This window comes from Talpa occidentalis, unplaced genomic scaffold, assembly GCF_014898055.3.
Source record: "Talpa occidentalis isolate TD23 unplaced genomic scaffold, MPIMG_talOcc4v2.1 talOcc4.9, whole genome shotgun sequence".
Lineage (NCBI taxonomy): Eukaryota > Metazoa > Chordata > Mammalia > Eulipotyphla > Talpidae > Talpa > Talpa occidentalis.
Genome location: NW_023605305.1, coordinates 83,034,671 through 83,060,152, shown reverse-complemented (window position 1 = coordinate 83,060,152; position 25,482 = coordinate 83,034,671). Strand labels below are relative to the sequence as shown.

At 36.6% G+C, this 25,482-nt stretch overlaps 1 protein-coding gene across 2 annotated transcripts in view; it reads left to right on the top strand.

The window, feature by feature from the left end:
* Positions 1–24,731, top strand: part of SOX30 (SRY-box transcription factor 30) — a 41,742-nt gene extending 17,011 nt beyond the window's left edge. The window contains exon 5 of one of the 2 annotated variants that reach the window (XM_037500008.1): positions 23,681–24,731. In XM_037500008.1, coding sequence (XP_037355905.1) covers positions 23,681–24,062 — 382 coding nt within the window. In that variant the 3' untranslated portion in view covers positions 24,063–24,731. The remainder of the gene's footprint in view (positions 1–23,680) is intronic. The other variant, XM_037500009.1, reaches the window with a different exon arrangement.
* Positions 24,732–25,482: the final 751 nt, after the last annotated feature.

Sequence of the window (25,482 nt, the reverse complement as noted above, 5' to 3'; positions counted from 1 at the left end):
CACCTCTGGCCTGTACCCCAGTTCTTGTATGCATAAATAAATCTTTTTTTAAAAAAAGAAAGAAACAAGAAAGAACTCAAAGAAACAACCTAATCTCACATCTTAAAGAATTGTAAAAAGAACAACAATAAAAAAACACACACAAAAGCCAGTAGAAGAAAGGAAATAATAAAAATCAAAGCAGAAATAAATGAGATAGAAGATAAGAAAACAATCCAAAATATCAATAAACCGAAAGTTGATTCTTCGAAAAAATAAACAAAATAGGCAAACCTATAGCTAGGCTCATGAAGAAAAAACAGGAGAAAACACAAATAAATGGAACCATAAATGAAAGAGGAGAAATTATAACAGGTGCAGCAGAAATCAAAAGAATAATCAGAGATTACTATGAACAGTATGTGCAAACAAGTTCAACAAATTCCTTCAAGTTTACAATCATCCAAAGCTAGATAAAGAAGAAATAGAACATCTAAATGGACAAATTACAAGCAGTGAAATTGAAACAGTAATCAAACCCTACCCCCAAACAAAAGCCCAGGACCAGATGGCTTTACAAATGACTTGTACCAAATGTTCAGAAACTAACTATCCTGCCTATCCTACACAAACTCAAAAAATTGAAAAGGAAGGGATACTACCAAACACGTTTTATGGAAGCGAATATCACACTAATATCAAACCCAAACAAGGATAACACACAAAAAGAAAGCTATAGACCAATCTCTCTAATGAACACTGATGCAAAAATCCTCAATAAAATCCTAGCCAACAGAATCCAACAGTGCATCCAAAAGATAATTCACCATGACCAGGTAGGATTTAGTTCAGGGACACAAGGATGGTTCAACATCCAAAAATCAATGTAATCCAAAACGTCAACAAAAAGAAAAATAAAAACCATATGATCATGTTGATAGATACTGAGAAAGCATTCAAAAGCATTCGGCAAAGTTCAACATCCATTTATGATGAAGGCCCTTGAAATTCTTGAGATAGAAGGAACATACCCTAACATGATAAAGGACATACATGTCAAGTTCATAGCCAATATCATTCTCAATGGTGAAAAGCAGAAAGCCTTTCCCTTAAGATCTGGAGCAAGACAAGGATGTCTCACCACTGCTTTTCAATATAATACTGGGAGGCCTAGCCAGAGCAATAAGACAAGAGAAAGACACACAAGGAATACAAATAGGGAAAGAAGAAGTAAAACTATCACTATTGTAGATGATATAATATACATAGAGAATCCCCCAAAAAGACAGTGAGTGGAAAGGAACTACTGCAGGCACCACACCCCGTGACCAGGAACTGTGGAGAATTATGCAGGAATCCCCACAGAGGTGATCAAATGGCACCGGGTAATCACAAACTTGGCACTATCAGAGGAAGATAGGGACTCTGCAGAGAGACCTGCATATAGCCAAAGGCTAGCTGGTAAGCTTGTGCAGAAATGCACACACGTCCTCGAAAAGCATATGTGGATCACTGCTGCCCAGGTGCATGTGCCCACAACCTAGGATTGTGGGGAGACCTGTGGGAGCCATCACTGAGGTGAGAGACCATCACTGGGTAATCAAAAGCAGGCACCCGGGCATGGGAACAGGGTGCAAAAGGCGCCATTTCCACAGGCACTGAATTGGGCTACTGCCAGCATCGTGGATATAAGGGCTTCAGAACTGAGAACTGGGGCATGAAATTTGGGGCATGGGATCCCCACAATGGCAGGGCACAGGGCAGACATAGAGGCATGACATTGAGGCACTCCACGCCACCACCCGCCCTTTGTTACCTGGAGACCCACAGGGATAAAAGCAGCACTGGAAGGATATTAGAAAAGATCTCTGGCGCCACCTAGTGACCAGAACAGAATCACCAACTTCCTGATAGTTGGAAGCCAGGGATTCCAAAACCACCCTCAGGCTTTGAGAAGGGGTGCCTACGCAAACAGGGGTGAGAAGGGAAATGAAGCATGGAGCAAGACCCCATTCTGGAACTGAGAGTTGAGCACAGGATCCGGGCACGAAACATGCCATAACAGTGGGCACTGCACAGGGTGATAGGATTTTGTATCAGAGAGCCCTGGAAGGCAAGAGAACTAGAGGGCAGAATTAGAGAACTAGAGGGCAGAAATAGAGAACTAGAGGGCAGAATTCAGGACATGGGATCCACACAGCTGTGGGCACAGCACCAGGTGAACATGGGGCAGACACAGTACCCAGCATGAGCAATAGCCCCTGTGTTGAGGTGTTACTCTCCCTCCCTCTGTTTCTCATAGAACTACAGGGGAAAGCACAGGTTGGCAAGTACAGATCTCTGGTGCCACCTAGTGACCAGAACAAAATCACCAACTAGCTGATTCCATGCTGGAACTGAGCAACTACACAGGGAGGGAACTGTAAGGGACAGTACCCAGCAACACAGCCTCAGCATCAACATCTGGTGGAGTTTTGGCCTCACAGTGCTGGACTCAGTCTGGTAAACAGTTTCCAACACCCCTGAAGGAGCACTCCAAAGAAATGCCCGCTAACACCAGTGGCACAACGTCCCAATGCATAAAACCAATTAGAAAGCAAACAGCAGGGAAAAGGAAAAATATAAATAACCAAGCAAGCCCACAGGGGAAGGACACACCACAAAAAGAAAAACAGTGACCAAAGCTCAACAAAGACATGGAAGAATTTCTTTGCATGTCAGATAGAGAATTAGTAATCATCATGATTAAAAAGCATTAAGAGGGCCTCCCCGGTGGCACAGCGGCTGAGCGCTGGGTTGCGAAGCTGCCCGCAGCCTCTGCAACACCGGTTTGATCCCTGGCTGCCTGGTGAGGGTCCCACATGGCCCGCAGACCTCTCCTGCCTCCTGCTGCTCCCCTCAGCAGTGTTCTTCATCAGCCTGCCTGATCTGCTCTCCTCTCTGACTGTGGTGAATTCTCTCACCCTCCCGCGCTTCTGACTGTACCCAGTGCTTGTATAAATAAATAAATAAATAAATCTTTTTTTAAAAAAAAAAAGGCATTAAGAAAAGGAAAAGGAAAAAAATGATATGAGGCAGTGAACTAAAGAACAAAAATGAGACCATAAGAAAGGAAATAAAAGAAACGCAGGAGATTAAAAGATTACTGGAGGAGATAAGGAACTCTGGGAAAAGCAATTAAAGCAGAATTGATGAAATGGAGTAACGGATCAGACACTTGAAGATACAGAAATAAAAAGAACAAAGAGAAAGGAGCGAGAAGTACTAAGGAAGGAGAATGAGGACACTCTTCGACAATTATCAGACTCCATGAAGAGGGAAAATATAAGCGTTATAGGCATTCCGGGGGAGGGGGGGGGGGAAGAAAGACAAGGAACTGAGAAATTATTCAACGAGATATTTGAAGAAAACTTACCAAGCATGAAAAAGGAGATGAATATAGGCATACTAGAAGTGAGAATAACTACCAGTTACCACACCAAAAAAAAAAAAAAGAAAAAGAAAAAATAAACTACAGAAAGACACATAATAGTAAAGCTTGCAAGAGTCTGAGACAAGGAAAAAATAATGAAACTGGCAAGGGGGAAGAAACAGATAACCTATAAGGGAAAACCAATCCTGTAACTTCAGACCTCTTGGAAGAAACATTATGGGCAAGAGGAGAATGGAGTAACATGTTCAACAAACTTCAAGACAGTAAATGGCAACTAAGAATATTTTACCCTGCAAGGCTCTCCTTTCTCTATGAAGAAAAAATAAGGACTTTCTCAGACTAACAGAAAATCCAGAAATTCATTACAACTATACCTACACTCCAAAAAATTCTACAAGAAGTCCTAAAGCCCAGACCAACAGAGGGATGAATAAGGACAACAGAATACAGCAAGGAATAAAATCACAAAATAAGACAAACAAAATGGCAAATACAGATGCCAACATATCAATATTAACTCTGAATGTAAATGGATTAAACTCATCAATAAAAAGACACAGAGTAGCAGGCTGGATTAAAAGCCAAAATCCAACCTTCTGCTGTCTCCAGGAAACACATTTAACTACAAAAGATAAACATAGACTGAAAGTAAAAGGTTGGAAAACAACCCTACAAGCAAATGGACCAAAAAAGAAGGCAGGAACAGCTATACTTATATCAGATGAAATAGACTTCAAATTAAAAAAGATAAAAAGAAATAGATGGACAACACTACATTATGATCAAGGAGACAATACATTAGGAAGATATTAACACTCATCAACATATACTCACCAAATGAAGGAGTACCAAAATATGTCAGATTATTATTATCAGCTCTGAAAGCAGAAATTAAAAAAAATACATATATAGTGGGAGACTTCAACACTCCACTCTCACCAATGGACAGATCAATGAAACAAAAGAACTAGAAAAAGAGCTGCAACAACAACAACAACAAAAAACCCTAAAACCAGTAGAAGAAAGGAAATAATAAAAATCAAAGCAGCAATAAATGAAATAGAAATTAAAAAACAATCCAAAAGATTAATGAAACCAAAAGTTATTCTTTGAAAAAATAAACAAAATAGACAAACCTCTAGCCAGGCTCACAGAGAAAAACAGGAGAAAACATATATAAATAGAATTATAAATGAAAGAGGGAAATCATAACAGACTCATTAAAAATCAAAAGAATAATCAGAGATTACTATGAACACTTATATGCAAACAACTTCAACAATCTAGAAGAGATGGACAAATTCCTAGAATGATATAATCATCCAAAGCTAGATAAAGAAGAAATGGAACACCTAAACAGACCAATTACAAGCAGTGAAATTGAAGCAGTAATCAAAACACTTCGACAAAGTCCAATATCCACTGATGATGAAGGCCCTTGAAATTCTCGTGATAGAAGGAACATACCTTAACTTTATAAAAGCCATATATGACAAACCCACAGCCAATATTATCCTCAATGGTGAAAAGCTGAAGGCCTTTCCTTTAAGATAAGGAACAAGAACAAGGATGTCCTCTTTTACCTCTGCTCTTCAATATATTACTGGAGGTCTTCACCAGAGCAATAAGACAAGAGAAAGACATATGAGGAATCCAAATAGGGAAAGAAGAAGTAAAACTATCACTATTTGCAGATGATATGATAATATACATAGAGAACCCTAAAAACTCAACAGAAACACTTCTCAAAATAATCAACCAGTTCAGTAAAGTAGCAGGATACAAAATCAACGCACAAAAATAAGTAGCCTTCCAATATACAAATAATCAGTCTGAAGAAGAAGAAATCAAGAAAACCATTGCTTTTGTAATGGAAACAAAAAATCAAATACTTGGGAATAAAACTAACAAAAGAGGTGAAGGACCTATACAAAGAAAATTATAAAACACTGTTAAATAGAAGAAAACACAAAGAAATGGAAAGACATCGTCCCTGCTCATGGATTGGAAGAATTAACATTATTAAAATGGCCATCCTACCAAAAGTAATTTGCAGATTCAATGCTATTCCAATAAAAATCTCAATGACATTCTTCAAAGAAAAAGAACAAATACTGATGAAATTTATATGGAACCACAAAAAACCATAAATAGCTAAACCCTTACTGACGAAACAGAGGAGAATGGAAGTATCACAGTCCAAACTTCAAACTATACTACAAAGCCATAATGATTAAAACAGTTTGGTATTAGAACAAAAACAGACACATAGACCAATGGAACAGAATAGAGAGCCCAGAAATAAAGCCACATTTATATGGACAAGTAATCTTTGACAAAGGAGCAAAGAATATGCACTGGAACATCGACAGTTTGTTCAATAAATGGTGCTGGAAAAAGTGAACCACCACATGTGAAAGAATGAAACTAGACCACTGTGCACAAAAGTCAACTCATTTGGATAAAAGAACTGGACATAAGACCTGAAACCATAAAATATATAGAAGAAAATATATGCAAAACACTATAAGAAATACATCTCAGTAGCATCTTTAAAGACTCATCACCCAAAGCAAAGATAGTCAAGGAAAATATAAACACATGGGATTACATCAAACTGAAAAGCTTCTGTACAACAAAAGAGACATTAAAAGCCAAAACAAAGAGATACCACACTGATTGGGAGAAAATTTTGGCACTCCAAACAACTGCTAAGGGACTAATCACAAAGATATACAAAGAACTCACATGACTCAACAAAAAACAAAGTAAACAGTCCAGTCAAGAAATGGGCAGAAGAACTTAAAAGACATTTCTCCAAAGAGCAAATGCAATGGCCAACAGGTATATGAAAAAATGTTCAGCATCCCGTATAATCAGGGAAATGTAAATCAAAGCCATATTGAGATGCCACCTTACACCAGTAAGAATGCCACATATCAAAAAAACAAGCACCAACAAATGTTGGTGAGGATGCACTGAAAAAGGAATTCTTCTACATTGCTGGTGGGAGTGCAAAGTGGTCCAACCACTATGCAAAGCTCTCTGGAGGTTCCTCAGTCTACTAAAAATGGAGCTACCATATCACCCAGCAATTCCACTCCTAGGGATCTACACAAAGGACACAAAAACTATGATTCAGAAGAACACCTTTATCCCCATGTTTATTGCAGCACTATTTACAATAGGTAAAACCTGGAAACAACCCAAATGCCCCCAAATAGATGACTGGATCAAGAAGATGTGGTATATATACATACAATGGAATATTATTCAGCAATCAAAAAGGATAGACTCATACCATTCGCAGCAATGTGGATGGAGCTAGAAGGAATTATGCTCAGAGAAATAAGTCAGAAGGAAAAAGAAAAATATCAGATGGTTTCACTTACAGGAGGAATATAGGGGAACCAAATAAGTCATCAGTATAAAAAATAATAATACAAAACACAACAAAACAAAACTAAAACAGACAATTATAAATCAGAGGCATACTGCAGGGGAGGAGGAGGGAGAGGGATCATAATAGGGAGGGAGGGAGGAGCACAGGCAACTGTGTTGATGGTGCATGGGTGCATTGGTGAAGGAAATTCTATGGAGACTACACCTGAGAGGGGGTGGGGAAGCAAATGTTGTTAAAAAATAAACAATGATGTAAAAAAGTAATTAATTTTTATTAATTAAAAAAGAAAACCCCCAAAACTCTAGTGAATAATCAAAATAATCAGCCAGTTTAGTAAAGTACCAGGATACAAAATTAAAAAAACACAAAAATCAGTAGCCTTCCTAAATGCAATCAATCTGAAGAAGAAGTAAAAAAGGCCCATTCATTTTATAATTGAAACCAAAAAAAATCAATTACTTGACAATAAACCTAATGAAAGAAGTGAAGGACCTATACAAAGAAAATTATAAAATACTGTTAAAAGAACTAGAAGAATACTCAAAGAAATGGAAAGACATCCCTTACTCATGGATTATCCATTATCAAAATGGCTGTCCTACCAAAAGCAATTTACAGATTCAGTGCTATTCCAATAAAAATTTCAATGTCATTCTTCAAAAAAATAGAACAAATATTGATGAAATTCATATGGAGACACAAAAAAACCTCTAATAGCCAAAGCTCTCCTGACCAAAAAGAAGGGGAACAAAGGTATCACAATCCCGGACTTCAAACTCTACCACAAAACTATGATTATTAAAACTGCATGGTACTGGAACAAAAGCAGACACACAGACCAACAGAATCGAATTGAAAGCCCAGAAATAAAACCACAGATTTATGGACACCTAATCTTTGACAAGGGAGCAAAAAATATGCAATGGAACAAAGGCAGTTGGTTCACTAAATGGTGCTGGGAAAACTGGACTGTTACATGCAAAGGAATGAAGCTAGACTACTACCTCACACTATGCACAAAAACCAAGTCAAAATGGATAAAAGACGTGTACATAAGACCTGAAACCATAAGATATATAGAAGAAAATATAGGCAAAACACTACATGACATCTCAGTAATATCTTTAAGGACACATCACCTAAATCAAAAAAAGTCAAGGAAAAGATAAAATGCTGGGACTACATCAAATTAAAGACCTTCTGTACAGCAAAAGAGACTTTAACCAAAGCAGAGACACCCCTCTGATTGGGGGAAATTTTTTGCACTTCATACAAGTGATAAGAGACTGATCACAAAGATATACAAAGAACACACATGACTCAACAAAACAAAGTAAACAATCCGGTCAAAAAATGGGCAGAAGAACTTAAAAGACACTTCTCCAAAGAGGAAATGCAAATGGCCAACAAGCATATGAAAAAATGTTCAGCATCCCTCATAATCAGGGAAATGCCAATTAAAAACACAAGATACACCTTACACCAATAAAAGTGGCACATATAAAAAAAAAAAACCTAGCAACTACAAATGTCGGTGAGGAGGCAGTGAAAAAGGAATTTTCCTACTTGCTGGTGGGAGTGCAAAGTGGTCCAACCACTATGCAAAGCTCTCTGGAGGTTCCTCAGTCTACTAAAAATGGAGCTACCATATCACCCAGCAATTCCACTCCAAGGGATCTACACAAAGGACACAAAAACATTAATTCAAAAGAATACATGCACCCCTGTGTTTATTGCAGCACTATTTATAATAGTTAATACTTGGAATCAACCCAAATGCCCCAAAATAGATGACTGGATCAAGAAGATACGGTTTATATACACAATGGAATACTATCCAGCAATCAAAAAGATAAACTCATGCCATTTACAGCAGCATAGATGGAGCTTGAAGGGATTATGCTTAATGAAATAAGTCAGAAGGAAAAAGAAAAATACCGGATGGATTCACTTATAGGAGGAATATAGGGGATCAAGGAAAATAACAACAACAAAAAAACACAACACAGCAAAACAAAAATAAACAAACAACTGTAAATCAGAGACATTCTGCAGGGGAGGGGGTGAGAAAGGGATGAAAACGAGGGCATGAAGAGCATAAGGGACTGTGGTGATGGTGCATGGGTGAACTGGTGGTGGAAATTCTGTGGGGACTACACCTGAGAAAAGAAAGCAAGCATTGTAAGAAAAATACATAAATAAAAATTTTAAACAAAAGACATAAAAAGCATTAAAGAACCAAATGGATATCCTGGAGTTGAAAATTACATTAGCTACACTGAAAAATTTACTAGAGGGTCTCAACAATAAAATTGAACTGACACAGGAATGAATCAGAAAAGCTGAAAATAGACTGGTAGTGATGATACGGTGTGAAGGGCAGAGAAAAAAAGAATGAAGAAAAATGAACAGAGCCACCATTAACTGCAACAAGATATATATATTAGGAATAATAGGAGAAAAGAGAGAAAAAGGAGTAGAAAAAAAAAAAAAAAGGAATCAGCCAGCATGCCAAGTACACTTGCTCCTTCTGTGGCAAAACCTAAATGAAGAGGGGATTTAGCACTGTGTTTCCTACCTGAAAACTGTGGCTGGCCCTATACCACCACTTCCACTGTCACAATAAAGTCTGTCATTGGAGAACCGATGGACTTGAAAGACCAGTAGAGGCTCCATCATTTGAAACATCCCTAGCCTATAATAAATAATTTTAAATAATAAATAATGTTAAATAATTTAACAAAATATTTGAAAAAATAATAGTTGAAAATTTCCCAAATGTGATAAAAAATATTGTACATTTAAGATGCTCAATGAACTTTAAGTTGGGAAAACACAAAGACATCCAGAGTCAAATATATTCTAATAAAATACTAACAGCCAGAGTCAAAGAGAAATTGTTAAAGCAGTAAATAAATAAGCAAATTAAGTAAACAGACAAAATAACTTTTAAAAGATTTGTCACATATAAACCTCAGTACAATTAACAGCTGATTTCTCATCAGAAACATGAAGGCTAGAATATATATTTAAAGTGCTGAAAAAGCCTGGAACCAAAATCTTATATTTGGTAAAGTTATTTCAAAAAATAAAGGCAAAATAAAGACATTCTCAGATAAACTATAACTGAGATTGCTAGTAAACTTGCATTATGAGAAATATTAAAGGAAGTCCATTAGGCTGAAAGTGAGTGACCCTAGAAGGTAATTAGAATCTAAACAAATGAAAAACAAAAAAACCCCATAGGGTAAATATGTAATTATAAAAGATGGTACAAATGCACATTCTTCTTCTTTTGACATAGTTAAAGGTCAATTGTGTAAACAATATGTAAATAATTTTTTGAACCTATAACAGAGAAATGTAATGTATTTGACAATAAAAGCACAAAGAGGTATCAGGTATCAGAAGTAGTTATTTTGGAGGAAGGAAATGATACTAGATGATAACTTGAATTCACAGGAACAAATGAAGAGAACCAGAAATAGCAAATAAGAAGGTAATATAACAAATTTTGTATATATACTTGCTTTCCTTTCTCTTCCCAACCTGTTTAATAGACATAAAATTATATAAGTAATAGTAACACCAATGTATTTGTTGGTTTTGTAACGTGTATAACTGAATGCGTAACAGTAATAGTGCATAAAGGGGGAAGAGACAACGTTTTTGTATCTTACTGGAATTATTTAGCATAAATCTGGAGTTGATTCTGATAAGGTAAGTTATAAATGGTTAGCTTAAATGCAACTGTTATGAAAATAGCAAACAGTGAAAAAATGTTAAAAGAAATAAACTGTTATAATAGAAAAAATCTTCACTTATTGAAAAAGAAAACAATAAAAAAGGAATAGAGGACCAAAAATAAAACATGAGACACATAGAAAACAAAAAATTAAATGGCAGGCATAAATCCAACTCTATTACTAATAGCATTAAAATGTGAATGGATTAAACAATTAAAAGACAGATATTTGCAAATTGGATAAAAATCATGATCTTAACTATATGCTGTCTATAAGGGACACACTTTAGTGTCAAACCTTTGCAAAAAATAGAAGAGGAAGGCCTTGTTCAGTGAGGAATTGTCCTGATCTCAAAACCAGTAAAAGACAATGCAAGAACTTAAGGCCTCTATCTTTTAGGAATGCAGATATTCCTAAGAAAATACTAGCAAATTGAAATCCCAATGGAATAGTAGCAGCAATCCCAACAGCATACTAAAAGGATTATACACTACCACCAAGTTCACTTTATCCCAGGAATACCAGTTGGTTTAACATATGAAAATTGGTTTAATATATCATATCCAGTAGAATAAAGGACAATCTATGCAATTATCTCAGTAAATACAGAGAAAGTATTTGACAAAGTCCAGAACTCCTTCGTGCTGAACACAAAGTATTTCAGCAAACAAAGAATACAGAGGGACTTCCTCAACATGATAAGAGGATTGTACAGAATGGCCATAATGATAACGTAATATTGTACTTAAATCAAGACTAAGATTTGGTATGTCTACTTAAGACCCAGGAACAAGACAAGGGTTTAATTTTGGCACTTCTATCCAACATTTTACTGGAGGTTTAATCCAGTACATGTAGACATAAAAATGAAATAAAATATATTCATATTGTAAAGGAAGAAATAAAACTATTTCTATCTTTGATTACACAGTCTTATACACAGAAAATCTTGGAACCCATAGAAAAGCTATTATAAATAACTTGAGCATAATAGTTTGAATTCATTAAGTGTATGGAATATAAGGCCAATGTATACTTAAAAATTTCATTTATATATAGTAGCAATGAACAAACAGAAAATGAAATTGAGAAAAAATTCCTTTGCAATAGAATTTAAAAAGTAAGAATAAATGAAGAAAATAAGTACAAATTTTATACTCTGAAAACTACAAAACACTTCAGTGGCAGAATAGAGATCTCCAAGTATCAGTCCCCTCCACCAAAACAACAGTAAAGTTAACAAAAACCGTCAGATTCAATTTTTTTAAAACCCTGGAACTTAATTTAAAAATTTAAAACAGGGCCTCCCCTGGTGGCACAGCGGTTGAGCACTGGCTGCGAAGCTGCCTGCAGCCTCTGCAGCACCGGTTCGATCCTCAGCCGCCGGCAAGGATCCCACATGGCACGACAGACCTCTCCTGCCGCGCCCGCTGCTCCCCTCAGCAATGTATTTCATTGGTCTGCCTGTTCTGTTCACCGCTCTGGCTCTGGTGAATTCTCTCACCCTCCCACACTTCTGACTGTACCCAGTGCTTGTATTAATAAATAAATAAATCTTTAAAAAAAAATTAAAACAAATGGAAGCAGGTGAAGAAAGAAGTTGACTCTGGCTGGCTGGGAGCAGATATTTGTGCATTATATATCCAACAAGGGGGTAATGTTGCACAACTATAAAGAACTCATACAATTGAACAACAACAAACCAAAAACAACAACAAACAATACAAAAATAGATGCAAGAGGTAGAGACTTCTCCAAAGAAGACATACAGATCACCAACATGCACCTGAAAAAATGCTCACCAACTTTTATCAAGAAAATGCAAATCGGGCCTCCCTGGTGGCGCTGCGGTTGAGCGCTGGGTTGTGAAGCTGCCCGTAGCCTCTGTGGCGCCAGTTCGATCCCCGGCTGCTCCCCGGCCACCGGAGGAGGGACCCGCATGGTGCGCAGACCTCTCCTGCCGCCCGCTGCTCCCCTCAGCAGTGTACTTTGGTCCTTCTGCCTGCTCTGCTCCCTGCTCTGGCTCTGGTGAATTCTCTCACCCTTCCGTGCTTCTGACTGTACACAGTGTTTGTATGAATAAATAAATAAATAAATCTTAACAACAACAAAAAAAAGATGTTAAAAAAAAAGTTAAAAAAAAATGCAAATGAAAACCACAATGGCAGACTATCTCACACCTGTGAGAATAACCCACACCAAATATGACCATTGTTTTTGTGTTGGCAAGGATATGGAGAAAAAAGAACCCTTGGATAATGCTGGTGTGAATTTTGGCTAGACTAGCTCAAATGGAAAACAGTATGGAGTTTCTCAAAATACTAAAAATTAATCTACCATATGACCCAGCTGTATCTACCCCAAGAACACAAAAACACTAAGTAGAAGGGATATATGCATTCCTATCTTTATCGCAGCATTTCTAATATTGGCTATTGACAACAGCCACTTGCAATATTGGCTATTTACAATAGCCAAACTATGGAAATTACCTAAGTTCCTCAAAACAGATGAGTGGGTCAGAAAGATATGGTGTATATTTACACAATGGAATACTACACAGCTACGAAAAAAGAATGAAGTCTTACCTGTTGCAACAACATGGATTGAACTGAAGGGGGGGATCAAAATAAGTGAAATAAATCACATGGAAAAAGACAAATACTGGATAGTTGCATTCATATGTGGAATATAGAGAAATGAGAAAAGGTCAGACAAAACCAAGCCCAAAACAAGCCCTAGAAAGCTGACTGCAAAATTGAGACTACCAGAGGGGAAAGGGTAAGGTACAGAGCAAAGTCTGGAGGGGGACCAATGGACTATGGCAGAAGACTATTGGTCCCTTGATTGTGGTGTGATATGGTAACATACTTCTGAAGAGGTGTGATCTTAACACCTCTCATTTATATATGATGTTGTAAACCAATTTATCTTAATAAAGCAAATAAATAGTGACCAAAAATAGAACAAATTTGAAGCATGATATGAATCCAAGTGGCTTCGTGAATGCTAAGTAGGATAAATTCAACCCAAGATATATTACAAAATGAAAAGCCAGAGGAAAAGAGAAAATGTTGAAAGCAAAAGGGAAGAGATTCATCTTATATAGGAGATTCTCAAAAAGGTAAACAGCCAGTTTCTCACCAGAAATCATGAATGAGATCTGAAAGAAAAACATCAACCAAGAATTTTTAAAACTAACAAAACTGAAGGAGAAATTGTGACATGCCCAGATAAACAAAGGTCATCACTACCAGACCTGCCCTACAAGAAATACTAAAGGAGTCCTAGCTGAAAGGAAAAGGCATTATAGAGTAACCTGAAGCCAAACAAAGACATAAAGAATATTAGTAAAGGTTACTACCTAGGTAATTTTATTGTAAATTTGGTTAGTAATTTCTTTTTTCTGTATAATTTAAAGGGAACTGCATGAAACAAATATTATACATCTATGTTAATGGATATAAAATGTATAAATTATGTAATTCATGAGGACAAAGATAGAAAGGAGGCAGTACTACAAAGCAGAGTTTTTATATGATAATGAAGGCAAATTTGTATCAATTTAAATGGATTTTTATAAATGAGGATGTTTACTATAATCCCCACTGTAACCATTTAAGAAAATTTAAAAATATAGGAAAAGGAAATGAGGGAATCACAAAAGTACACTAGAAAACCCATTAAACATAGAAGAAGGGAGTCATAGAAGAATTGAGGAATTAAAACTATGACATGTAGAAAATAAATAGTACAATGGCAGAGCAAATTCTTCCTATTTAGTAATCACTTTAAATGTAAGTGTATTAAACTATATTATCAAAAGGCAAAGATCAGCAAATGGATTAAAAGCATGATCAAAATATATCCTGTTTGCTAAAAATATTAGATAGAATAAGCTTTATGTAAAAAATGGTTGAGAAACAAAGGGCATTTCATACTGATAAAAGAATCACTACATTAAGATGATACATCATTTATAATTATGTGCATATGCAACAACAGGGTCCAAAAATACATGCAGCAAAAATTAACAAATTTGCAGGGAGAGACAGTACTAGTCAAACTTTAATATTTTACCTTTTCTTTTTAAAAATTGATAGTAGTAGACATTGTATTAATTTTAAATACACAACATACTTATAATTTTTCCTGTGATGAGAAATTTATTCTCTTAGCAACTTTCAAATATATTGGTAGAGTATTAACTATAATCACTGTGCTATATATTACATTCCCAGAACTTTTTAATCTTGTAGCTGGAAGTTTGTACCTTTTGCCCACAATCACCCATTTCACCCATCTCCTAACCTCCCCACTCGTCTGTACTCTGTTATTCGTTTGTTTGTTTTGTGTTTCTTTTGGATTCCACATGTGAGATCCTAAGATATTTGTCTGACTTGTTTCATTTAGTATAATTTCCTCCAAGTCCATCCATGTTGTCATGAAAGGCATGGTTTCCTTTTTTAATCCTGAGTAATATTCCTCTCTCTCTCTCTCTCTCTCTCTCTCTCTCTCTCTCTCTCTCTCTTATCCATTCACTGATGGACACTTAGGTTGCTTCTCTGTCATGGGTATTGTCAATAATATTGCAGTGAACATGGGGTGCAGTTACATATTTGTTTTTCTTCACATAAATACCCGGAAGTGTATTGCTGAATGAAAGGTAGTTGCATTGCTAATTTTTTGATGATCTTCCATACTGCTTTCCAAAGTGGCTGCACTATGTTGCATTCCAACCACAGAGCCCAAGAGTTCCTTATTCTCCACATCCTGGACAATATTAGTCATCTTTTACCTTTTCGAGAATATTCATTTTAGCATGTGTGAGGTGATCTCATAATTGTTTGCAGTTATATTTCCTTGATCGGTGATCTTGAGGGTCTTTCAAGGGACCTGTTGACCATCATTATGTCTTTTTTGGGGAAAATGTCTATTCAGATACTCTGTCCATTTTTAGTTGGTTTCTTTATTTCTTCTGAGTTGTATCAATTTTTATAAGCTTTGGATATTAGCCTTTTGTCAGATACAGGATTTGCAAATATTTTACGCACTTGGTAAGTTGTCTTTTATTTCGCTGATGGATTTCTTTGCTGAACAAAAACTTTTTAGTTTGATGTGGTCCCACTTGTTTAATTTTGCCTTTATTTTTGGTGTTAGACCAAAAAAAAAAAACCATTGCCAAGACCTGACATTTGTGTTTAATCCCTTTTGAGCTGATTTCTGTGTATGGTATAGGAAAGCTTCCAGTTTCTTTTGCATTTGAAAGTTCAGTTTTCCCAACAGCATTTAGTAAATACTGTCACTTCTCCATTACATTATCTTGGCTCCCTTGTCATAAATTAATTGACCATATATGTATGGGCTTATTTCTAGGTTCCCTGTTCTATTCTATTATTTATATTTTTATGCATTATTTATTATTACAACTATATGGTTGTGATTTCTTTTGGAATTTCTTTCATCAGTATCTTCTAATTTCACTATACGTGTCTTTTATCTCCTTGATTAAATTTATTCCTAGGTATTCTTTTTGAAGCATTATAAATGGTATTGTTTTCTTAATTTCTCTTTCTGATAGCTCATCTTTGGTATAAGAAACACAAACACAATTTGTATGCAGATTGACACTTTACTGAACTTGTTGATTAATTCTGATAGTTTTTGGTAGAGATTTTAGATTTTTTAATATATAAGATAATGTCAAAAGCAAATAGAGACAGTTACTTCTTTCTTTCCAAAGTGAATGCCTTTTATTCTTTTTCTTGTCTAATTGCTCTGATTGTGGTATCCAATACTACATTGAGTAACAGCAGCAAGCAAGAATGGATATCATTGTCTTGTTCCTAATCTTAGAGGAAAAGCTTTCAGCTTTTTACCATTGAGTATAATGTTCTCTATAAATATTTAAATAATGGCTAGAAGTTCACTCATGCAAAAATCCATCTAATAATAGATGAAGATCAATAAGAAAATGGAAGACTGTATAATACTACAAACCAATTTGATTTAACGACACACATGATACTCCTCCTAACAACAGAATACACATTCTTTTCAAATGCACACAGTATATTCTTAGGATCCACCAAATGCTAGATCACAAAACATGTCTCAAAAAATTTCGAAAAGACTGAAATCATACGATGTTTTTTTCCAACCATGATGGGATGAAAACTAGTACTCAATAACAAAAGAAACAGGAAAATTCGCAAAAATATGAAAGTTAAACAACACATTCTTAAGTAACCAGTAGTCCACTAAGACATAACAATGGGAATTAAAAATACCTTAAGATATATGAAATTGAAAACACAACATAGCATATAGCTTAAGAGATTTCATAGCGAAAGCAATGCTGATAGAGAAATTTATAGCTGCAATGGCTTATGTTTAAAACAAAATATCTCAAATCAATAACCTAACTTCATACCTTAAGGAATTGGAGAAAGAAAAGCAAACCCCAAAGTAAACTGAAGGAAGGAGAAATAATAAAGATTAGAGATAAATGAAATTAATAATAGAAAAATAACCTTATCAAAAAAGTCCAAAAATTTGACCTTCTGAAAAAGCAACAAAATTGACAAACCATTAGCTAGCCTGACTATGAAAAAAAGATAAAAATTATGAAAATCAGATATGAAATTGGAGACAGTATCACTGACCTTTCAGAAATAAAAATGATGAGAATAGACAATGAATAATTGTATAATAACAATCCAGATAAATCAGATGAAATAGACAAGTACATAAGTTACCAAAACTGAAGAAGAAATAGAAAATCTCTGGGCCTCCCTGGTGGTGTAGGAGTTAAAGTGTCAGTGCTGTCAAGCTGTCACCAGCTATGGTGGCATGAGTTCAATCCTGGCCAGGGAGCTGACCCACACATGGCACAGCAGACCTCTCCTGTCTCGCCTGCTGCTCCCATCAGCAGTGTATTTCAGTATATCTGCCTGTTCTGCTCTCCACTGTGTCTTCGGTGATCCTCTCACCACCCTCTGCACCTTTGGCCTACACCCTAGTTCTTATATGCGTAACTAAATAAAAATAAACTTTAAAAAAGAAATAGAAAATATGGACAGACTATCAAGAGATTGAATCCATAATGGACAATATCTCAACAAAGAAAACACTATGAGATACATAGCTTTACTGATGAGTTCTACCGAGCATTTAAAGAGAAATCAGGGCCTCCCCGGTGGCGCAGCAGTTGAGCGCTGGGTTGTGAAGCTGCCCGCGCCTCTGCAGCACCGGTTCGATCCCCGGCTGCTCCCCGGCCACCGGAGGAGGGTCCTGCATGGCACACAGACCTCTCCTGCCGCCCGCTACTCCCCTCAGCAGTGTACTTCGGTCCTTCTGCCTGCTCTGCTCCCTGCTCTGGCTCTGGTGAATTCTCTCACCCTCCCGCGCTTCTGACTGTACCCAGTGCTTGTATAAATAAATAAATAAATCTTTAAAAAAAAATAAAGAGAAATAAATCCTCAAAGTCTTAAAAAAATGTGAAATAGAATTTCTAATGCAGCAATACTCTTATCAAATTCAGACAAAGATATCACAAGGAAGAACATTATAGACCAATATATCTTATGAGTATAGGTGTAAAATATAACCAGAAAAATACTAGCAAACCGAATCCAGCAGCATATTAAAAGGATTATATCCTAGGCCCAAATAGATTTATCCCAGGAAAGTAAATGTAATTCAGCTTCTGAAATTCGACATCTGAAAGTCTATAATAGACATTATTAATAGAATGAACAAAACTTCCCAATCATCTGAACTTATGCAGAAAAAATTTGATAAAATCTAACTTTTTGTATATCCATTATCTATGAAGAACTCATACAACTCAACAACAACAAATCAAAATCCCAGTCAAGAAATGGGCAGATGAGGTAAATAGATAATTCTCTACTGAAAATATACTGATGGCCAACAGGCATATGAAAAAATGCTGCTCATAATTATCATCAGGGAAATGCAAATCAAAACTACAAAGTGATACCATCTCACACTGGGAGCATGCACCACTTCATAAACCCCAGAAACAGCAAGTGTTGGTGAGGATGTGGAGAAAAAGGACCTTCAGACACTGTTGGTGATTTTAAAACTTAGAAATATAAGGTATTTTCTCATTTTGATAAAGGTAATTTATTAGAAAATTCCACCCAAAGAGGAAAGACCAAAAGCTCTCTTCCTAAGATTGAAAACAAGAAAGGATACCTGATTTCATTATGGCTATTCAACACTGTGGTAAAATTCTGCCCAGAACAATTAATTAAGGAAAAAACAACAGACAACCAAAGTAGAAATGAAGTAAAATTATCTCTATTCACATATGGTTGTGTATATAGAAAATATTATCTATCAGGAAAATCCTAATGAATCCACAAAAATTTATTAGAGCTAATGAATGAGTTCAGCAAAGTTGAATGGTGTTAGAGCAATATGCAAAAGTTACTTGTATTTCTATACACTAGCAATGAACACTCTAAAAATAAAATTGAGAAAACAATTCCATTTACTGTGCATCTAAAAGAATAAAATACTTAGAAATAAATCTAAAGAGATGTAAGACTTATAAATGAAAAACTGAAATTTTACTAAAAAAAGAAAGAAGATCTAAGTAAATAAAAAGGCATTGTTGTTCATATATTGGAAGACATAATAATGGAAAAATGGTAATACTTCACCAAGTAATTTACAGAATCAATACAGTCCTTCTCAAATCCCAGTGGCCTTTTTTTTTTTTTTTTTTGGCAGAAATTTATATGGAATTGTAAATGACCTGGAATAGTTAAAACAATCTTGAAAATGGAGAACAAAGCTGGAGGACTCAAAAGTCATGATTTCAATCTTTGTCATAGCTACAGCATCAAACATTGTTATATCAAGAAAATGAGAAGACAAAGACTGGGCGAAAGTATGGGCAAAATATATGATCTGTTAAAGCACTGTTATCTATAATATGCAAAGAACTCTTAAATCGCAACAATAAGAAAATGAACTGCCTGCTAAAAATGGACAAAAGACTTCAACAGGCATCTCAACAAAAAAGATACACAGATGGCAATTAAGCATATGCAAAGATGCTCCACATCATATGTCATTAGGGAATTATAAATTTAAACAGTGAAACACTGTTATAGATGCATCAGATTTTGCCAAAAACCAAAACACTGAGAGCACCAAATCCTGGTTATAATGTAGAACAAAGTGAGTTCTTATTCATTGCTGATGGGAATGCACAATGGTACAATCATTTTGCAATACAGTTTGGTGATTTTTTTAAACAAAATTAAAAATGCTTTTACCATATGATCCAGCAATCACACTCCTTAGGAAGTTGAAATCTAAAGTCCACACAAAAATCTGCACATAGGGCCTATCCTAGTGGTGCAGCAGTTGAGCGCTGGGCTGTGAAGCTGCCCGCAGCCTCTGCAGCGCCGATCCCCCGCCTTCGGTGAGGGTCCCACATGGCGCGCAGACCTCTCCTGCCGCACCCGCTGCTCCCTTCAGCAGTGTATTTCGTCAGTCTGCCGTTCTGTTCCCCACTCTGGTTCTGGTGAATTCTCTCACCCTCCCACGCTTCTGACTGTACCCAGTGCTTGTATAAATAAAAAAATAATAAATAAATATATCTGAAAAAAAAAACTGCACATAGATATTATAGCAGATTTATTTTTTTAAAGATTTATTTATTTATGCATACAAGAACTGGGGTACAGACCAGAGGTGCAGGATGTGAGAGGATTCACCAGAGACAGAGTGGGGAACAGAACAGGCAGACTGACTGAAATACACTGCTGATGGGAGCAATGGGCGAGACAGGAGAGGTCTGCTGCGCCATGTCGGTAGCTTTCTGGCCAGTGGGGGATCAAACTCGTGCTGCAGAGGCTGCAGACAGCTTCACAGTGCTGTTCTTAACCCCTGTGCCACCAGGGAGGCCCAGCAGATTTATTCTTAATTATCAAAACATGGAAGCAACCATGATATCCTTAACAGGTGAATGGATAAACAGTGGTATATCCAAACAATGGAATATTACTCAACACTAAAAAGAAATGAGCTATCAAGGCACGACAAGACATGAAGAAACCGAATATGCACATTACTAAATAAGAGAAGCTAATCTGAAAAGGCTATCTACTATATGATTCCAACAATGTGACTCCTAGAAAAGGCAAAACCATCAAACAGTAAAAAAAAGAAAAGAAAAGAAAAGAAAAACAATGACTGACATTGTTGAGAGTTGGGTGGGAGTAATTGTCAAAACACAGAAGATTTTTCAGAGTAAAGAAATGAAATCCCTAAAACTTTACCAAAGAAAGAAATCAAATAAGACTTAGATAAATAGAAAGGCATGGACTATACAACACCAAAAATGAGCCCTCCTGTAAGCTATTGGCTGATTGATAACAAATTGTCAATTTAAGCTCATTAGTTGTTACAAATGTACCACCTTGGTGCTAGAAGGAACAGTGGTGCTAGAAGGGGCAGCTGTACATGTATGTGGGGAGAGCGTGTATGGAACCACTATGTGCTTTCTGTTCAGCTTTGCTTTGAGCAAAACTGAGCTGTTTTGAATAACAAATAAATAACTTTAAATTAGTACATATATTTTTTTTTATAATGCTGTCTTTTTTTTTTTAAGATTTATTTATTTATTTATACAAGCACTGGGTACAGTCAGAAGCATGGGAGGGTAAGAGAATTCACCAGAGCCAGAGTGGGGAGCAGAGCAGGCAGAAGGACTGAGGTACACTGCTGAGGGGAGCAGCGGGCGGCAGGAGGGGTCTGCGCGCCATGTGGGATCCTCCTCCAGTGGCCGGGGAGCAGCCGGGGATCGAACCGGCGCTGCAGAGGCTGCGGGCAGCTTTGCAACCCAGCGCTCAACCGCTGCGCCACCGGGGAGGCCCAGTACATATTTTTAAATTGTGGTATTACTGGCGTAAAGATAGACATGCAGATAATGGAATAGAATTGAGAGTCATAGAAATAAACCCAATCATAATATGTTTAATTGAATTTTGACAAGGATGCCATAGTCTCTTCAACAAAAAGTGCTGTTGACAACTGGGCACCCACATGTGAAAGAATGAAGTTGGATTCTTGTCTTACACTATATACAAAAATTATCTGAAATGGATTGAAAACCCACTAAATACAAGGACAAAACCCACTAAATACAAATCATAGTAACACTTAGAAGAATTCACAGTGGTAAATCTTTATGACGTTGGACTTGGTGATGGTTTCTTAGATATTGTACTAAAAGAACAAGGAAAAACAGGTTTCATAAAAATTGAAAACTTTTGTGCATGAAACGACATCATCAACGAAATGAAAAGGTAACTTATAGAATGAGAGAAAAATATTTGCAAATCATTGATCTAATAAGGGACTTGTATCCAGAATATACAACTGTCACAACTCAACAATAGAAAGATGAATAATCCAGTTTAAAAAGTGGACAGAAATTCTGAATAGGCATTTCTCCATAGAAGATACAGATAGGAACAATAAGCTCATGGGAAAATTCCCAATATTCTAGTCATCAGGGCATATCTACTATATATACCTAGATTTTAGAGTTTTTTAAGAATTGCTCTGTCAAACCTTCCATAGTATCTTGCCTACAGAGAGTCCTGAGAAAGATAGTGGCTGAATTATTTCTAGCTGAATTGAAGTCTTTGTGCAGATAGATTTGATCTGTGGATCAAAAAGAGAGGTTAAAAGTGGGGGAGCCGGAAATACACTGCATTCAGGACATAAATGTTAAATGTGGATGCCTGAATGAATGTGGCAGTAGGAACGGAAACCTGAAAATTTGTAGAAACTTTGCCTTGTGTTGTGAAATGTGATATGGGAAAGGTCCCTAGCACTTGGAAATTTAGAGTGGGACATTAAACCACTGAAGATACCCCATATTTTCAAAGAGGTGGGGATGATGGTCTATTTGTGAGTCACAGCTGTTTTTAAAGATTAAAAAATGCAGTTGACCTCTTTGGAATTGTGTACCATGAACCACCCCACTTAACAGGTTTTGCTAATGAGCGTGGTGTTTATGTTTATATTTTTTGTCACTAGATGGAGTTCGTGAGTCCAGGGAACTCTGGGTTGAACTTTTCTCTGCGTCTTCCTGTGATTCCTGTTCTTTGCCTTTCGAGGGGAAAGTAACACTTAAAAAATTGACGAATGGGTTTAAGTAGATTTTTTTTAATATTTGCCTTTAAAATTTCATTTTGTAAAACAACAAAATATCTTTTTAATTCTTCCCATTCCTGCCTTCCAGAATTTCTTTTGGGAAAGATCTTTTAAACCACAGTTTTTAATGTCAGTTCTAAATTTTTCTGATAGTGGGAGTTTTAAAAAATTACTTTATTACTGAATGTCAATTAAAAATTACCTTTTTATCTTCTGTTCTAGTGCCCTTCTCTTGATTTTAACCAAATAATACACCCTCTCCCATGAGCTCTCTTTCAAACACCAGTAAGAACAATTATTACATTGCTTACTAAGTGTCCATTTTTTAAAAAGATTTATTTATTTATTTATGCAAGCACTGGGTACAGTCAGAAGCACAGGAGGGTGAGAGAATTCACCAGAGCCAGAGCTGGGGCAGAGCAAGCAGACCGACAAGATACATTGCTGAGGGGAGCAGTGGGCATGGCAAGAGAGGTCTGCGCACCACCATGTGGGACCCTCGCCAGTGGCCGGGATCAAACCAGCGCTGCAGAGGCTGCAGGCAGCTTCACAGCCCATCACATCACACACCTGCATTTCCAGCACCTTACATGCTATGAGGCATAGTGAAAGAAGGGCCCAGATAAGCATCTTTTTTTTTTAATCAAGGTTGTCAAAAGGTAAGAACCCTGAGGCTGATAATAGACATTAGTGTTGGTGAGTACTCCAGTGGCAAGTTTACTTTGCCATTTATTTTGAGTGGGGTCTGGGCAGTAGGAAAAGAGCAGATGAGTATATGGACTGGTCACAGTAAGGATCTTGGGAACTTTCCAAGCCCCAAAGAGGATGCAGTTAAATGTGCTCATTAGTCTGTATGCAAGGCAACATGTGGACAAGGTATGATCTAATTCCTTTTTTGTCTTTCTGCTGCAGCACGTGCCCTTATAGTCGGCCTCCCTTTGGCTATGGAAATTTTCCAAGTTCAATGCCAGAATGCCTTGGTTATTATGAAGACAGGTACCAAAAACATGAGGCTATGTTTTCAGCTTTAAATAGAGACTATCCTTTCAGAGACTATCCAGATGAACGAACACACAGTGAAGATTCTCGAAGTTGTGAGAGCATGGATGGGACCTCTTACTATAATAGTCATAGCCACAGTGGGGAAGAATACATAACCCCCATGCCTCAGCTGGACATTGGAGCCTTGGAGAATGTCTTCACAGCCCCGACGTCAACTCCCTCTAGCATCCAGCAAGTCAATGTTACTGATAGTGATGAAGAGGAAGAAGAAAAAGTGCTCAGGAATTTATAATTTTAAAACAAATACACACAGAAAATAAACATTTCTTAAAATATATGCTGGGTCAGTTGGTGTGAGAAAAAAGCCTCGAATGCTCTGCTGAGAGTTTTCAGCCATGATTTGAGGAGTCAAAACCAAACTCAATTTATGTCTTCATAGTTTTGATTAGTGAGACTGGAGTCCTGATGTTTCATCGTAAGGATATTTAATATGCAAAGTAATTTTTTTTTTATGGCTGAAATTGGCATCAACCTATATCACCGTAACTTTATCTGGAACACGCAAAATATGGAATTGTCACAATTACATGTGAGGGGGAAGGGAGTATAGATCAGACACAAGTGTGATTTGTATTTTTTCTCAGGATACATTTGTTTATTTTTCTTATATCATTGTTTTGTTTGGTGTTTATATAATACTTATGGATGTTGTCAGTTTTTATGTAAGATTTTTAAAATGTTTTGATAACTTAGTAGTGATTTGGGAATGCTTTACTAGATTTGATTTATACTGATAACCAATTATAAGTTGCAAATGTGTTTTAATGGCACCTGGGTAATTCCTTCAGCTAAATTAGTCGTTTCTGTTCCTAAACATTTTCATCATTTTTGGATATCTTTTTCCATTTGGTATGCGTTGTTCTACTTTTGTTATAATTAAATAAACATAGATAAAATTGTTCTTGTTGAATGTTTTCTCTTTGGGGAATAGGAATAAGCCAAATAAGTATCATTCAAATGAGGATGGCTTCCATACCACATGCAGATATTTATTTTCACCTAATAGTCTCCAGAATTGCAAGATCCTGTAGCTTACACGAGACTAAGACTGTATCAACAAAGATGTCATACACATGGTCTGGCGCCATTTCCTTACTTTTACGTGTGTGTACACGTGACTTCCACACTCACCCAAATGGAAGAACTCAAGAACTGGCTCCAGCAGCGGTCTTTAAAACCATGAGGTTCAGGGCCTCCCTGGTGGCACAAGGGGTTAAGCACCACACTCTGAAGCAATCCATGGCCTCTGCAGCATGAATTTGATGCCTGGCTGGCCAGAGAGCAACCCACATGGTGAAGCAGAAACACTCCTCGCCCGCTACTGCCCTCAGCAGTGTATTTCAGACAGTCCGCCTGCTATGCTCCCCACTCTGTCTCTGGTGAATCCTCTAACCCCCGTGACTTTGGCTTGTACCCCAGCTCTTGTATGCATAAATAAATAAATCTTAAAAAAAAAAACCACGAAGTTCATTTATGAGTACCTGAAACTTGTTTCATTCACAATGAACAAAAAAATCCTTCTAGTGTGACTTTCAGTAAGTACCCACTTATGACTGGAGAGATCCTTTTTGAAACAGGATCAAACCTGAGTTGAGATCATTATAAAAGAGATCTGTAAGTCACAAAGTGAATTGATGATGGGAAATAACCAC